The following is a 17549-nucleotide window of genomic DNA, read 5'->3' on the forward strand; positions in this document are numbered from 1 at the left end:
GTGTCGTATGTAAAAAACCATTATCTACATGCACAAAGATGCATGTACAAGAAGGGCTCCCTACACACTCTGAAATAGTAATAAAATGTAAAGAAACTAACTGTCCATCAAAAAGGAATATGATTAAATAAATTATCACACACACACCCCTAAAAGAAACCATTGCTTAATCCAGGGTAATAAATATTTTTGCCTAGGTTTTCTTACAAGAGTTTTATAGCTTTAGCTCCTACATTTAGTTCTTTGATCTCTTTTGAGTTAATTTTTGTTTATGGGATGAGGTCTGACTTCTTTCTTTTGAACCTGGATATCCAGTTGTCCCAGCATCATTTTTTGGAAAGACTATCCTCTCCCTGTTGAATTGTCTTGGGACTTACATTACATCCTACCAACAAATGCGTACAGCTTTGGAGAACAAATATTACAAAAGCCAAATTCACCTGCAATTTGGATTTTCTTAATTTCTTTAACATTCTCTGTCAGTTTGTTTCTTCGTGAGGGAAACGTGGAAAATTAATCTTTCCAACTGTGTGTGTCTCAGGGTGTCTGAGAAGGAAGGAGGTAAACAGTACCAGCATAAAAAGTAGTAATTTCATAAAAATTTTTTCCAGGATGTAATTTCACACAGAACGAAACTGAATAAGAAAAAAGGTGGAGAAATGCAAATACTGAATAACACTGACAACCAAGGGATCAAAAGTTTGAGTAAGGAGAGAAGAAAGACACTGGAAACATATCAGCAGCTTTTTTATCTTTTACAGGTGAGAACAACTTCTTTCACTGTGAGTTTTGGGTAAATGCTATGTTCCCGTTGGTGTTTTACAGTAGATCTTGTCCCATGCTAAGGCTATAATAGTTTACATGTTCTGAGCACTATTAAGTACCAAGTGCTATTCTAGGTGCTTTATATACATTATCTCATTTTAATTCTTACTACAACCCTGGGAACCATCAAAAAATAATTTACTGATATTCCCGTATTACATGTGAGAAAACTGAGACACAGCCAGTAAACGGTAAAGCAGGGGTTTTGGGACCCTGGCAGTTTGACTTAAAACTGCAGTCACGCTCTTCATGACTACATTATACTGCAGTTATCGGCAGAAACAGTATAAATCTAATAATAGCATAAGCAGATGCTGTCAAACATGAAAAAATTAAAGTAACTGTATGAAAAACAGATCTGTACCAGAACCAGACTGCCCTTCTTTTGAGGAAGGAGCCAGAGAGTTTGGATTAGGGAAATGGGATTCCTTTTTTATTTCATTATTTCCATGGCATGACTGTGATCTAAGTGAACAGTAATTTTCCATTGCTTCAAGAGTGTGGGTGAGAACTAAGCTGAACTGGTTACGGCTGGACTCTGTCTGGTGGACTAGCTTTTTGTTTGTTTGACCATTGATCAACCTCATCCGCCCACCAGCACATACAATTAGTCCCAAAGGAAACAGTGAGCGATAGTGAGAGATAGCAATGAAGCCTCCCCTCGGCAGGTGTCCCTGGGGCCGCTGCTGGTGGCAGTGATTCCGTCAAGGCGTGGAGATGCTTGAATCTTTGTTTGAGGGCATTAGGTGCACAGAGAACACATTACCCAAAACAAATGAGGTGTGGCTAGCCTCGCTGAGAGAAGAGACTTTAATTTTGGTAGAGCTGAGAATTCTCTGCTTAGAGTGGATTGGAGAACAGGTGTAGTACTCCAGATGTCCACCATGTGGCAGCATAGAAGGAAAAATGTTAAAACAGAATTGTCCATGGAATCCAGTGCTTAACAGCTTCCTTTCCAGAAAGAAAGGGGGCTCGCACTAGGCAGGGAAGGTTTTTTGTCTGCTGAAATTAGGTTAATAGTCATCCACCAGTTAGAAATTTAATCTTAAGCATTTATCATTTTTTTAATTAATTTTTATTGGAGTACAGCTGCTTTACAATGTTGTGTTAGTTTCTACTGTACAGCAAAGTGAATCAGCTATACGTATACATATATCCCCTCTTTTTTGGATTTCCTTCCCATTTAGGTCACCACAGAGCATTGAGTAGAGTTCCGTGTGCTATACAGTAGGTTCTCACATTTATCATTTTTGACATCCATGAACTTCCAAGTGTATGAAGCTTCTTCAGGATTTAGTTTTCTATTGTTGGATTTTGATAGAATTTGTGTCATTTAGGAAAGTGAAAATTTAGTCGCTGGCCTAAGATTTGTATAGTTTACCCTGTTATGTAAGTGGAGGCTCATTAATGGGAAGGAGAAAAAGCGTAGGAGCGTGTTTAGAATAATTCCACAAGGTCTATTCCCTAAACGATCCAAAACTGATAGAACCAGAGCATGACCATTCAGTTGTACTGAGTGAAGTGTCAAAAAATCATTTATTTTTCCTTCACCTTTTCTCCTCTCTGCTTTGGAGACATTAACCCAAGACCAATGAGGAAGCTATAGAAAAGCAAACGGCGTGGATCCCTTTCGCCTTTGGAAATTCTTAGCCAAAGTAGCAGGTCAGCTAGTATAGGTTTTGCTATGGGCTTGTCTCTTCTGTATGAGCCTAAATTTAAAGTTTTTAGGTCATCTGAGAGGAATGAGGCTTCTTCGGCTTTAGAGTAATTTTCCTTCCTCAAAAGCCCATATGCTTAGTGTGGGAAAAGAATCACCCCAGAATGCTAAGAAAAAGGTTGTCCTGAGCTGCTTATTCATAAAATTTCAGCCAGTCATTATGAGCTTGAAAGAAAATCTAAGTGGTAAACTAAACTAGAATTAGGGTTTTCTTTAAAATTTTAAAGCCAAACTGCTTGAGACTCTTAGATAGTGATTTCCATGTATGGAAAATTTTCTTTTCTCATCGGAACGAAGATGAAGAGTAGGACTATCAAATTTCTCTGTCATCTTAATATTATATTTTTTCTTCTAACCTCCATCTGGTTGGTGTAACTCCTTCAGAAAAACCACATTACCATGAAGACTGGTGCTACATCTCTTGAACTCCATCCTAAGCTGAGCTGCATGTCAATTTTTTTTTTATTCTTGTCCATGTTTAAATTTTTTTTTAATTTAAAGAGATTCTCTCTTCGGATACCAGGTCTATCAGCCACCCCCCTCTCTCTTCTCTTCTTTTTATCTTAGCCTTCTGGGGTGATTCTTTTCCCACACTAAGCATATGGGCTTCTTGTCAGGTTCTTCTGGCATTTCCCCCATGAACTATCCTGACCTTCACCCCTCTGTTCAGCCTCCCTGCCTCACTCCTACCTTCTCATGCTTTCTAAAACATCATGGCCATCCCACTGTCTCCACATGTAAACATATCCTTTTCTTTTTCTTTCTTGTCTCAGAATATGGGATGTGTTTCCTTCTATTCATTCATCAGTCCTTCTAGGACAGTCTATTTAGCTCAGCCCTTGGTCCCTTCTTGCCAGTCTCTTCGGATACCAGATCTATCAGCCACCTACCGCCTCCTGTGTTTCTACAATAAATATTACTTTGTGGCTCCAAATGATGTAGAGTGTACATAATACAATTATACTCCATTAAATATGTCATGATATAGTATATAAAATTTAAATCCTACCGTAACTTTCTAGTATAACTTCCTATAGTTTAGTCGTAGTATTATCTGCTACCTTTTAAAGTCTTAATATGTGCCAGATACTCTTCTATATGCTTTATACATAATAAGTCATTAAAGTGCAAGGAACTGGGGACTCCTCTCTGCTTTAATAATATATTAACATATAGTTTTGTGGGGGGGTGTTTCTTCTTCTCGCTTTCCTTCAGACAAATCCTTTGTACCTCGCTAAGCTGATTTTCCAGATGCCACAGAACAAGTCAACTAAATTTATGGATACTGTTATTTTCACCCTATACAATTATGCTTCCAATCAACGGGAAGAATATCTACTCCTCAAGCTTTTTAAAACTGCTCTGGAGGAAGAAATAAAGTATGTATATAAGTATATATGTAAAAATACCAATACCTTTTGTTAGTGGTGGCTATCTCTGATTTACTAAAATAATTTTAAAGTTATTCTTATAAGTTATTTATACATATTAAAATGTATCAAATTTCTTGAGAAATTGCCATATCATCATAGATATATTCAGGTACAGCTTTCTCCCAGCAGTGGTATCTTTTCTAATGCTAAATTCACTCTTGATTTTGCAAGTATACAAAGCTCTTTGAAAGTCAGTGAGGGCTTCCCTGGTGGCGCAGTGGTTAAGAATCCTCCTGCCAATGCAGGGGACACGGGTTCGAGCCCTAGTCCGGGAAGATCCTTCATACCGTGGAGCAACTACGCCCATGCACCACATCTACTGAGCCTGCGCTCTAGAGCCCGCATGCCACAACTCCTAAAGCCCATGCACCTCGTGCTCTGTGACAAGAGAGCCACTGCAATGAGAAGCCCGTGCACCGCAACGAAGAGTAGCCCCCGCTCACTGCAACTAGAGAAACCTCACGCGTAGCAACGAAGACCCAACGCAGCCAAAAATAAATAAATAAATAAAATAAATTTATATTTAAAAAAAAAGTCAGTGAGAAAACTTAATTAAAATTATGTGAGTAGTAAAGCCATAAACAGATGAGGATAATGATCTCTACTAAATAGTTTTTCCTTCTTACTGGAATTTAAGCTGCTGCTAATTTATTTTTTACTCAGTTAATGTAAAAAATGTGTAGGCAGCTATAATGAATGGGAGGGGGGGAACCCATGAGAAATGCCCTTAGCCAACTAGATGGATCTTAACTGTCTTCCTTACTTCTGGATCCCTTAAGCGATGCTAATCCTATAGATCTCTGAAGCTATTAGCCGGGCACCTCTGCCCTCACACTGTCTATAAGGCAGCATGAGAAATAGGATTCATGAGAAAATGCAGTGCTATGCAGTAGAATAAGGTAAGTACTAAATGAATGATAAGCACAGTGTAACAGATCAGAGGGATGGAAAGAAAAGTGCCAATACAGTCAATCGATAAAGATTGTATGGAAGAGGAAGGAGTTGACCCAAAACCTTGAAGAATATCTATAGAGTTTTTATAAAAAGAAATGGAAAAGGGAAATAAGGCACTATGGTGATAGAAACAGTATGGGCCAAGGGGCAAGAAAGAAAGTAGATTAGTCTAGCCAAGAGGTGACTTAATTAGTGACCACCAGGAAAGGAAGGTTGGGCCAGATCATGGGAGACACTGAGTATAGGCCCAAGTGCTGAGGCTCTTTTTACTTTCAGGGAAGGTGTGCAAGGTTTTTGACGTGACCACATTGAGTTTTTAGAAGATTGATCTGCTAGCCATGTATGAACAGGATGAATTGGAGCTACACAGTTCAGGGAAATGGGGTGGGGTGGGGGGGCATGCAAAGGAAAAAGGCACAGATTAGGTTTTTAACACTGAGTTTGAGTTTTAGGTGTAGAACATGTGGGTGAAATATCTCCAATATCCAGCAGAATATTGGAAATTCAAGGCTAACTCCCAGGAAAGAGACAGGGAGCATCCTAACTTGTATACTGTCACCCAGTATTATTATTAGTCTAGGTCCATTTTTAGTTCATTCCTGCCTTCTAGATTGGAATTAAAGCTGAGAAATTATTTTTAGATCCTTAAATTTCTTAAATAAGAAACACTCACCTTACAAATGATAGCTTCCTTTTATTTTTTTTAATAAAAATAAATAAACGGGGGATTCTGAGACCCACTTTATTAATGGACACTCAGTCTTCCAATAGCCCTGATAAATTAGAATCAGGACATGCATTGTAGATCCTGCTCTACAGGCCCTGTTACCACTGCAAACCTTTGGCCAAATAGGTCAGGCTTGTTGTCTAGTGATGGAGGCAGATAGAATGGTCATACTTAGAGAGAAAGCTTTGCCCTAACTTCCCACAAGTTTCAGACTCAGAGGTTGTATTACAAAAGACAGTATGTGGGCCATGTCCACCAAAAGTCTCCTTTGGCTCAGGTGTTCTCACCAAATAGAGACGGGAGATAGCTTCCTTTTAAATCACACCGTCTTTGATCTTCAGTGGAGAAAAATACAGCCCCCCGAAGCCCTTGCCCACCAGAGAGAATATACATTGTTTAAAACTCTATCCATAGAGGCAAACCATTTTGTTTGGTCTGGGCCTTTTTTAGATCAAAGGTGAACCAGGTCCAGGACATAGTTACTGGGAACCCTACAGTCATCAAGATGGTCGTCAGCTTCAACAGAGGTGCCCGTGGACAGAACACACTGCGCCAGCTCCTGGCTCCGGTGGTGAAAGAGATCATCGATGACAAGTCCCTGATCATCAACACAAGCCCCGTCGAGGTGTACAAGGCCTGGGTGAACCAACTAGAAACGCAGACTGGAGAAGTCAGGTAGCAAAGCCTGGGTGATGCTGGTTTTCAGTCGTGTTTTATGATCATTTTTATGCGTGTATTTATACATACTCTTAAACTCTGTTAAGCTCTGTTAAAGGAACAAAATTCACTGTGCAAAGTCAGTTTTCAATCTAAGATGTTGTTACCTCCCTTAACATACCCATGCAGGCCACATTCTTGGACTCCTGCTCATCTTAGTAGTACGTGGTATTTTCAGATTTTGGTACCAGTTGATTCCCAAAGCCACAATTTCTGTAGTTCTCTCCCTTCTTAGTAGTACATGGTATTTTCAGATTTCGGTAGCAGTTGATTCTCAAAGCCACAATTTCTGTAGTTCTCTCCCTTGGTTTTTCTTTGTTGTTTCTAAACCTAGTCCTAGACCTAGACATAGACCTCTTCACCTGATAATACCTACTTTTTTTTTTTTTTTTTTACAATTACCAAGTGAGTAACTTGAACATGCAAGCCTCAACAAGCCGGGTGGGATTGGCTTATTCTAGGTAGCGGTCTGTTGATCCAAGCAATCCCAGCTTTTAATTTCCTGCAAAAGGATGCCATGTGAAATCATTAAGATATGCATAGAGAATTACATGGGTGGTTGTCACAGCACTGTTTGTAATCACAAAAGTTGGGGAAGGTCAAAATATTTAGCTTTGGGGAATCTGTTAAATAAATGTTTATATAACATAATGGAGTAGTAAGTAACTATTTGGAATGGTGGTATATAAATATATTTGTTGCCTGGGTAAACTGTTCATAACGTAGTTCTCAGTTGTAGTTTGGTACAGTGACTCATTTTCTGTATCAAAAAAAATATGCATGTATATACACACACGTAGGATCTATATGGGATGTGTATAGACACGAACTGCATTACACCCGTATACACACATGCGTAGCAGAGGACCAGAAAGTTATACACTAAAATAAGGAAAAGTAGTTGTCTCTGGGGTCAGTATTGTTTTCTTGTTGGCTTATATGCAAATTTTTCTGTAAAGAGTATACTGCTCTTTATAATTTAAAAGAGAGAGGGGGAGAGAGAGAGAGAAAGTTAGCTGGGTCTGCATTACCTGGGTCTGCCTGTTATTTTGCCGGAAGAGCCCAAATGGAGAGCCTGGAGTCACCCTGCTGTTCTGGTGGCAAAGGGTTCCATGTGGGTTCTCCCCTACCCCAAGCAAACATTTTATCATTGGAGTTGGTGGGCAAACTCTAGTTCACAATACAAAGCTTGATGGTAGAACCAACCTGGCAAGGATACACATGCTTGTACCTAAGCCCCCAATTAATCGGAAGCCCTCGTTGTGGTTTCAGCAACCTGCCTTACGATGTGACCACAGAACAAGCTCTGACATACCCAGAAGTGAAAAACAAACTGGAGGCATCCATCGAGAACCTGAGAAGTGTCACCGACAAAGTCCTGAATTCTATCATTTCTTCCCTTGATCTACTGCCGTAAGTTGTATATGTAGCAGCTTTAACTTTCTTCGCTAGAAGTTCTTGAAATACTATGTAAAATAAACCCCTGTAGTGAAGATAGGAGTTTTCCTCATATTGCATTTACTAGTTTAAAAGTTTGCCAACATTTGCACTTTAAATTCATAACTGTTCTCCAAAGAGGAAACAGTACAAAACAGCACTCAGGTACGATCATCCGTGGCAGTCCTGTGATTCCGTACCCATCTCATTTTGTGTTTAATTTTTAGGAAAACTGCTTGGCTTTAGTTGACTGGAACAATTGCTGTGTGTTTCTTCCTCACTTAGCCTTTTTCCATTATTTTCTTTTGTCATCTGTTTTCCACGTAGTTATGGATTGAGGTATATAGCCAAAGTACTGAAGAATTCGATCCGTGAGAAATTTCCTGATGCAACAGAAGATGAGCTATTAAAGGTAGATTTTCAAGGGTGATCTCACCATAGCTTCTCTTGGGGGTAGGAGCCAAAACTACCAACACACCATTTTGTAAAATATTTCCGCTTATATGACTACTTATAATAAGCTACAAGTCTTCTATTCTAATGGCTCTCAAGATTATTGCTGTGAGGTTAATTGGGAGTTCTTATACATTATTGAAGCTCTTTATATTAGAGAATTTGGGGGGGGGCAGTAGCATATTTTCACCAAAAATAATTTTGTTAACTATATTAGTAATGTGTGATTATATTCACTACCTTTACTTAGCTCCTTGTTAAGATTCAGATCGGAGAATGATTTGCTGTCTTGGGAAATGTCAGTTAATATTAACTTTTAAAAAACCCTCCAAACTCTTGAGTTTTCTCTCTCAAAAATAGTCTTTTCTTCTACATCACTCCAGATCGTTGGAAATCTCCTGTACTATCGGTACATGAACCCAGCCATCGTCGCCCCAGACGGCTTTGATATCATCGACATGACAGCCGGAGGTCAGATAAATTCCGACCAGAGGAGAAACTTGGGATCAGTGGCCAAGGTCCTTCAGCATGCAGCCTCCAACAAGCTCTTTGAAGGAGAAAATGAGCATCTCTCATCTATGAACAATTATTTATCAGAGACGTATCAGGAGTTCAGGTGAGAGGTATCGTTACCTTTGGAGAAACTTGCAAGATGGTGGGCAAGAGGAATGTGTGTTCTGTGCCCAGAGCTGGGCTTGGGGGCAGGAACCTCAGGGGGCTGCCTGCATTTCTTGTACTGCTTGTTGCTGTGGAGAAAGAGGAGGGAGGCCGAGCAGGCCGGGTTACTTCTGTCTGGTGTTCCCCATCCCCCCACCACCCCCAGTGCCCCTGTTACATTGAGTCATCCCCATATGTATGATTTCTGCTATTGACAAAAAGAAATATTTAATCTTCTTGGTATGCTATAGGCTTGTAGTACTTAGAATTAAAGAAATCAAAATAGCTAACTTCTGCTTTTCTGAACTTAAAAAGAGGGTATCATTTTGTCCATTCAGGAAAAACGTGTCCATTCAGGAAAAACTTGCCTTATCTGCATCAAACAATAGTAGGAAACTGAGTATTTGGTTTGGGATGATTGGGAGAATCCAGCTTCTATGTTTGTTGAGGATTGTGTGTGAATATGTTCTGTTCTATTCTCGAACATCTCTTAAATATACGTGTAAGACTTAAGTCTATTGACTTTATAAGCTCTCCAAATTGTAGCACTGATCATTCCACGGGGATTCGGGAGGAGGACTGAATCCAGCAGGAAGATTCACTCACCCTGAAGCTCTCTGAGGAAGCACGTTCATCTTGGCGTTCGCTTTCTCTTTTCTGCCATTCATCCAGTCATACAAGTATGACATCTATGTGGCCTCTTTCACGCCTCACTTGGAAAATGATAATTTCCCATTCCTCAGTTTTCCTGTAGGTTAGTGATTTATCTGCTGACAAAGGTAGTTCATGATCATTAATCTCTTTCTGGAATTTGTGGCCTCTTGTGAGAAATTTTCCCCCAATCCTCTTACTATGGGAAGTCTTGATTTTCTCAAGCTGCTAATTTTAGTTCTCCTCACTGACTAAAAAAGTAACATCCATTTCTTGCGAATCCTTATCTGCTATTAGAACCTCTTTTTACTTCCTTTTTTCTCAGATTATTCCTACCAAACATCTATGTTTCCAACTCTTCTTCATTTAAAAGGAAATAAAACCAAAAGCCTCCCCTCATCTCTTAAATTCATCTATTTTTTTTTCTCCTCCACTCATATTAATCCTTTGTGTTCCTCAGCAACCATGAAAAATTATAACCAAAAAAGTGCAGGAAGACCAGTTGTCACGTGGGAGCATGGCTGCCTGCCATTTACCCTGCCCCAGCCTTGGGGTGGGAAGGCACAGGTCTTTCTGGTGTACAAGCCTTGGGTGCCCTTAGGAGATACACCAAGGATAATTTCAGGCATATGAAACATTTGCAAATTTATAGAATAAAATATCTACTCTACCTGTGCAAAGAATTCCTCCTAAACCATGATCGCAGCACACCTGGCTTTTCTCCATCTCTGTTGAAATTTGCTGCAGCTTAAAATAGCAGACTTTTTAGAGTCTGAGCCCTGGAGGAAGGGAGCCTTGTATGTATCTGTGTGTCTGGTCTTAACAGCCTTTCCAGCCAGCAACTGTTGTCTGGATCAACTAAGAGTAGAGTAGGCTTAACTTGAATTTTTGTCAAATTGGTAACAGAAACTCTGAAAGGGTGTTGAAATCCCCAGGAGTTTGTGCCAATTAAAGTAGCAAATTTGACTAATTGCTTTCTGGATTGTTTTCTCTACAAAGACTTGATTCTTAGATCAGGGAACATTAGTACTGACTTTTTTAGGGGGGGGGGGGGCTGTGTTGGGTCTTCGTTTCTGTGCGAGGGCTTTCTCTAGTTGCGGTGAGCGGGGACCACTCTTCATCGCGGTGCGCGGGCCTCTCACTGTCGCGGCCTCTCTTGTTGCGGAGCACAGGCTCCAGACGCGCAGGCTCAGTAGTTGTGGCTCACGGACCTAGTTGCTCCGCAGCATGTGGGATCTTCCCAGACCAGGGCTCGAACCCGTGTCCCCTGCATTGGCAGGCGGGTTCTCAACCACTGCGCCACCAGGGAAGTCCCAGTACTGACATTTTTGTGTAGATTTCAGGGGGCATTTTTAAAATCGTATTTTTAAAATGACCTGCCCATAATTTGATTACCTTGGGTCGGTCACAGGGCCTAAGGCCCTAAATGCTCTGTCTGTTCCTTTCTGAGGACCTGGGTCCAACATCCGGAAACATGGACTCGGCTTTGAGGTCCAGAGCCAGCCTTGGAAGGTGCTGGAACAGGTCCCCCGAGGTGTGCAGTAGAAAACAAAGCACTAGCCATCACTGAAGATTTCCTCACCATTTTGATAAAGCCATTTTATTAACAAATTTGACTCTGTCTTAAGACTTTTGGGTTTTTTTCCTTTTTTAGGAAATATTTCAAAGAAGCATGTAATGTCCCTGAACCAGAAGAAAAGTTTAAGATTTCCTCACCATGTTGATAAAGCCATTTTATTTACAAACTTGACTCTGTCCTAAGACTTTTGGTTTTTTTTCCTTTTTTAGGAAATATTTCAAAGAAGCATGTAATGTCCCTGAACCAGAAGAAAAGTTTAATATGGATAAATACACAGATGTGGTGACAGTCAGCAAACCAGTCATTTATATTTCAATTGAAGAAATCATCAGCACACATTCAGTAAGAGAGGCTGGAGGAGGGTCTTAGCAATGGACACGGGGTTCAAACGTCTGCTCTTGAAAATGTTTAGTTTCTACAGGGTGTTACTGTAAGCATGTGCTCCTACTCATGTTCTTAACCTAAAAAAAACTTGAATTATTTATTCCCTGACCCTTATACATTGACTAATCTCCTTTTCCCGAACAGGAAAAGTTTACTTTTGACATGATACATGTATTCCCTGACTCTTGTGCCTTAGGAAAACTCCTCTCAAGCAAGGAGAGTTTATTTCTTCCGTGATCCAGTTACGGTCAGGTGGTGAATGTGCAGTTTAAGCCCTGAGCCCCGGCAGCCCTGGTATTTTCTCCACCCACCAGGGCCACAATGCCTGGACCCCAGAGTCGGTCTCCCCCCCTTTTAAGAATTCTCTTCGCATTTCCAGTAATTTTCTGGGAAAATGAGAATGCTCCCTCTCTTCTAATGTTTGGACATAAAGAGGGAGGGGATAAACAGGCTGCTCCGGGTTGGGGAAAAGAAGACATACACCCCACACCCCAACAGTAGCCGCCTACAAAGAATCGCTTCTGTTGTTCTGGAAAACCCCATTTCTTAGAACCAGGCACTGTCAGTCTGCTATGTCATAATGTCTCCCTCTGGTTCACGTGCAGACATCACCACCATCAACCAGTAGCCTGTATTAGGTGCATTTTGAGGGCAGGGCAGTTTTCTCGGCATGGTGAGGTTCTTTGTTTGTTTGCTTAAGACCAAGTAGAGCTTATTTCCTGAACCAGCTAGGTTCTTAAAGCATAACCTTTTCAAGAACAGTTCTGGACATGACTACTCCAAGCTAAGTCCTGAAGACATGCGAGAAATCCGCCCAAGACCTCCAAAATCAGAACCTGCATTCTCACAAGACCCCGGGTGACACAGATACACACTGAAGCTCAAGAAGCCCTGGTTAAGGATGCACCCAGCTTCAAATGATACACACAACTGGCGGAAAGCACGACAAATACACACCTCTTAAAGGGCCACCCCCTCCCCCAACCAAACCAGATATACTAACAAGTGGCAAAATTGGCTGCTCAGAATTTCAGTCTTCATTTTTAAACTCTTCTAAGTAACTAAACCTTAAATATGGGTTAGAAAGAAAGATTGGATCTACTTTTGATTTCCCTCTTTCAGGGTTGGGACAGGGAACCTCCTTGACATATGCAACAAGCTCTCCATCAGTGTTTTGAGTGACCCTAAACAAAAGCAGATCTGAGTGACCAGCTGAGGGAGTGAGTGGGTTGATTAAATAAAGAGGCTCTACTTGTTTTCCCTATATATAAACACCCCAAATCACCAAGCAAACACATGCAGTATATGCACCACTTGCAAAAATAATTTTCTAACGAACAAGTAGACTCGTTCATATTTGAGCCACGACCCATTTATCTATTTTTTATGGCAAATTTTTCATCTCAAAAAAATGTCCACACGTTGGCTGCACATGTGCTGAGGGCAATAGCCACATGCAGGAAAAGTGAGAGATTCTTTCCCAAGGAGAGCTGAGAGACAATGTTACTGTATTAATTTAGACTGTTACTCTTCAAGGAGAAATAGTCTGTTCCTTTTGTTAACAAGAGTTGAAAACAGAATCCAATCCTGGGAAACATAACTTGTAACCAGTTTGGAATTCCATCACGTGTGATGTTGGAAGCAGATGTAATAACATGGGAGAAATGTAATTGCAGGGAAAGACTGTCCTTGTTTACTGTCTGTCTCAAGTGAGGAGGTGCCCACATGCAGACACAAGCACGGCAGCGGCACGACTTGCCACGCCTGTGGCCACGTACTTGTCTCTTGTTCTCTAAGGAACATGTAGAACATTAGCTCTTTAAGGAGACATTTTCCGGAAATTCTGATGTTCTGTCATTATCAGGATAAAGAGTAGAAGCTGGCTGCCTAAATCATCCCTTCCAGAGACAGCAGCCCATCAGCTGTCCCATCTCTTCAGAGAACTAGAACATAAATTTATCCATCTTGCTTATTTTGTTCTTGTCTCTGACTTACCTTACCCCAAAATATCCTGTGTACTACTTCCAGATTTCACTGTGTCTTTCTGTCATCTGTGTTATTTATATAACATCTTTCTTTCAATCTAACCATAGTAGAAAAACTAGCATGTCTTAACAATGGACAGAACTTTAAAAGTAGTTGAATAGAGTTGCTTCCTTGAAGCTATGCATCTGAGGCCCCCTCTCCCTTTCTTAAAAACCCAATTTGTAAGTATCAGGGAATCTTAGGGAAAATTCAGCATTAAACAAATAACTCTCTCCTTCACTAATCTTAAAGATTAAAAGAGAATGGAAAAGGAAGTAATCAAGGCAGTGTTGTACTGGCATAAGGATAGACATACCGGTCAATGAGATAGAACTGAGAGTCTAGAAATCTTCAAATCTGTGATCAATTTGTTTTTGACAAGGGACTAAAACAGTTCAGTGGGCAAAGAATAGTCTTTTCAACAAATGGTTCTGGGACAACTGGAAATCCATATGCCAAGAATGAAGTTGGACCCTTTCCTTTCACCCTATACAAAAATGAACTCGAAATGGATCAGAGACCTAAATATAAGAGCTAAAACTATAAAACTCTTAGAAGAAAACATAGGAGTAGATCTTTGTGACCTTGGATTAGGCAGTGGTTTCTTAGATATGACACCAAATGTACAAGCCACAAAAGAAAAAAAAACCAAAACAAAAAAACAGATAAATTGGACCTCCTCAAAGTTGGAAACTTTTGTGCTGTAAACATTGCCATCAAGAAAAGACAACCAGAGGGGGAGGAGAGAAGATGGCGGAAGAGTAAGACGCGGAGATCACCTTCCTTCCCACAGATACAGTAGAAATACATCTACACGTGGAACTGCTCCTACAGAACACCCACTGAACGCTGGCAGAAAACGTCAGACCTCCCAAAAGGCAAGAAACTCCCCCCGTACTTGGGTAGGGCAAAAGAAAAAAGAAATAACAGAGACAAAAGAATAGGGACGGCACCTGCACCAGTGGGAGGGAGCCGTGAAGGAGGAAAGATTTCCACGCACTAGGAAGCCCCTTCGCGGGCAGAGACTGCGGGTGGCAGAGGGGGGAAGCTTTGGAGCCACGGAGGAGAGCACAGCCACAGGGGTGCGGAGGGCAAAGCGGAGAGACTCCCGCACAAAGGCTCGGCGCCGAGCAGCGCTCACCAGCCCGAGAGGCTTGTCTGCTCACCCGCCGGGGCGGGCGGGGCTGGGAGCTGAGGCTCAGCTTGGGTCGGATCTCAGGGAGAGGACTGGGGTTGGCGGCGTGAACACAGCCTGAAGGGATTAGCGCACCACAGCTGGCTGGGAGGGAGACTGGGAAAAAGTCTGCAGCTGCCAAAGAGGCAAGAGACTTTTTCTTGCCTCTTTGTTTCACGGCGCGCAAGGAGAGGGGATTCAGAGCACCGCCTAAACGAACTCCAGAGACTGGCGCGAGCCGCGGCTATCAGCGCGGACCCCAGAGACGGGCGTGAGACGCTGGGGCTGCTGCTGCCGCCTCCAAAAATCCTGTGTGCGAGCACAGGTCACTCTCCACACCGCCCCTCTTGGGAGCCTGTGCAGCCCGCCACTGCCAGGGTCCCGTGATCCAGGGACAACTTCCCCGGGAGAACGCACTGCGCGCCTCAGGCTGGTGCAACGTCACGCCGGCCTCTGCTGCCGCAGGCTCGCCCCGCCTCCTCTGTACCCCTCCCTCCCCGCGGCCTGGGTGAGCCAGAGCCCCCGAAGCAACTGCTCCTTTAACCCCGTCCTGTCTGGGCGGGGAACAGACGCCCTCAGGCGACCTACACGCAGAGGCGGGTCCAAATCCAAAGCTGATCTCCAGGAGCTGTGCGAACAGAGAAGAGAAGGGGAAATCTCTCCCAGCAGCCTCAGAAGCAGCGGATTAAAACTCCACAAACAACTTGATGTGCCTGCATCTGTTGAATACCTGAATAGACAACGAATCATCCCAAATTCAGGAGGTGGACTTTGGGAGCAGGATATATTAATTTTTCCCCTTTTCCTTTTTTTGTGAGTGTATATGTATATGCTTCTGGGTGAGATTTTGTCTGTATAGCTTTGCTTTGTAATAGCTTTATTTTACTTCACTATATTATAGCCTCTTTCTTTCTTTCTTTCTATTTTTTCTCCCTTTTACTCTGAGCCATGTGGACGAAAGGCTCTTGGTGCTCCAGCCAGGCATCAGGGCCGTACCTCTGAGGTGGGAGAGCCAACTTCAGGACACTGGTCCACAAGAGACCTCCCAGCTCCACGTAATACCAAATGGCAAAAATCTCTCAGAGATCTCCATCTCAACATCAAGACCCAGCATCACTCAATGACCAGCAAGCTACAGTGCTGAACACCCTATGCCAAACAACTAGCAAGACAGGAACACAGCCCCATCCATTAGCAGAGAGGCTGCCTAAAATCATAATAAGGCCACAGACACCCCAAAATACACCACCAGACGTGGATGTGCCCACCAGAAAGACAAGATCCAGCCTCATCCACCAGAACTCAGGCACTAGTTCCCTCCACCAGGAAGCCTACACAACCCACTGAACCAACCTTAGCCACTGGGGACAGATACCAAAAACAACGGGAACTACGAACCTGCAGCCTGTGAAAAGGAGACCCCAAACACAGTAAGATAAGCAAAATGAGACGACAGAAAAACACACAGCAGATGAAGGAGCAGGGTCAAAACACACCAGACTTAACAAATGAAGAGGAAATAGGTAGTCTACCTGAAAAAGAATTCAGAATAATGATAGTAAGGATGATCCAAAATCTTGGAAATAGAATAGACAAAATGCAAGAAACATTTAACAAGGACGTAGAAGAACTAAAGAGGAACCAAGCAACGATGAAAAACACAATAAATGAAATTAAAAATACTCTAGATGGGATCAATAGCAGAATAACTGAGGCAGAAGAAAGGATAAGTGACCTGGAAGATAAAATGGTGGAAATAACTACTGCAGAGGAGGATAAAGAAAAAAGAATGAAAAGAACTGAGGACAGTCTCAGAGACCTCTGGGACAACATTAAACGCACCAACATTCGAATTATAGGGGTCCCAGAAGAAGAAGAGAAAAAGAAAGGGACTGAGAAAATATTTGAAGAGATTATAGTTGAAAACTTCCCTAATATGGGAAAGGAAATAGTTACTCAAGTCCTGGAAGCACAGAGAGTCCCATACAGGATAAACCCAAGGAGAAACATGCCAAGACACATATTAATCAAACTGTCAAAAATTAAATATAAGGAAAACATATTAAAGGCAGCAAGGGAAAAACAACAAATAACACACAAGGGAATCCCCATAAGATTAACATCTGATCTTTCAGCAGAAACTCTGCAAGCCAGAAGGGAGTGGCAGGATATACTTAAAGTGATGAAGGAGAAAAACCTACAACCAAGATTACTCTACCCAGCAAGGATCTCATTCAGATGTGATGGAGAAATTAAAACCTTTACAGACAAGCAAAAGCTGAGAGAGTTCAGCACCACCAAACCAGCTTTACAACAAATGCTAAAGGAACTTCTCTAGGCAAGAAACACAAGAGAAGGAAAACACCTACAATAACAAACCCAAAACATTTAAGAAAATGGGAATAGGAACATACATATCGATAATTACCTTGAATGTAAATGGATTAAATGCTCCCACCAAAAGACACAGGCTGGCTGAATGGATACAAAAACAAGACCCATATATATGCTGTCTACAAGAGACCCACTTCAGACCTAGAGACACATACAGACTGAAAGTGAGGGGATGGAAAAAGATATTCCATGCAAATGGAAATCAAAAGAAAGCTGGAGTAGCAATTCTCATATCAGACAGAATAGACTTTAAAATAAAGACTATTACAAGAGACAAAGAAGGACACTATATAATGATCAAGGGATCGATCCAAGAGGAAGGTATAACAATTGTAAATATTTATGCACCCAACATAGGAGCACCTCAATACATAAGGCAAATACTAACAGCCATAAAAGGGGAAATCGACAGCAACACAATC

The 17549-nt window shown here is 41.7% G+C and overlaps 1 protein-coding gene across 2 annotated transcripts in view; it reads left to right on the top strand.

The window, feature by feature from the left end:
- The window catches only part of IQGAP2 (IQ motif containing GTPase activating protein 2), a 290309-nt gene that overhangs the window by 243385 nt on the left and 29375 nt on the right, over positions 1–17549 (top strand). For both annotated transcript variants that reach the window (XM_082375039.1, XM_082375038.1), the window contains exons 22-28: positions 612–761; positions 3758–3921; positions 6107–6331; positions 7646–7786; positions 8138–8222; positions 8647–8879; positions 11360–11492. In XM_082375039.1, the coding sequence (XP_082231165.1) occupies positions 612–761; positions 3758–3921; positions 6107–6331; positions 7646–7786; positions 8138–8222; positions 8647–8879; positions 11360–11492 (1131 nt within the window). The remainder of the gene's footprint in view (positions 1–611; positions 762–3757; positions 3922–6106; positions 6332–7645; positions 7787–8137; positions 8223–8646; positions 8880–11359; positions 11493–17549) is intronic.

This window comes from Balaenoptera borealis (genome assembly GCF_965194805.1).
Source record: "Balaenoptera borealis genome assembly, chromosome: 2".
NCBI classification, from domain to species: domain Eukaryota; kingdom Metazoa; phylum Chordata; class Mammalia; order Artiodactyla; family Balaenopteridae; genus Balaenoptera; species Balaenoptera borealis.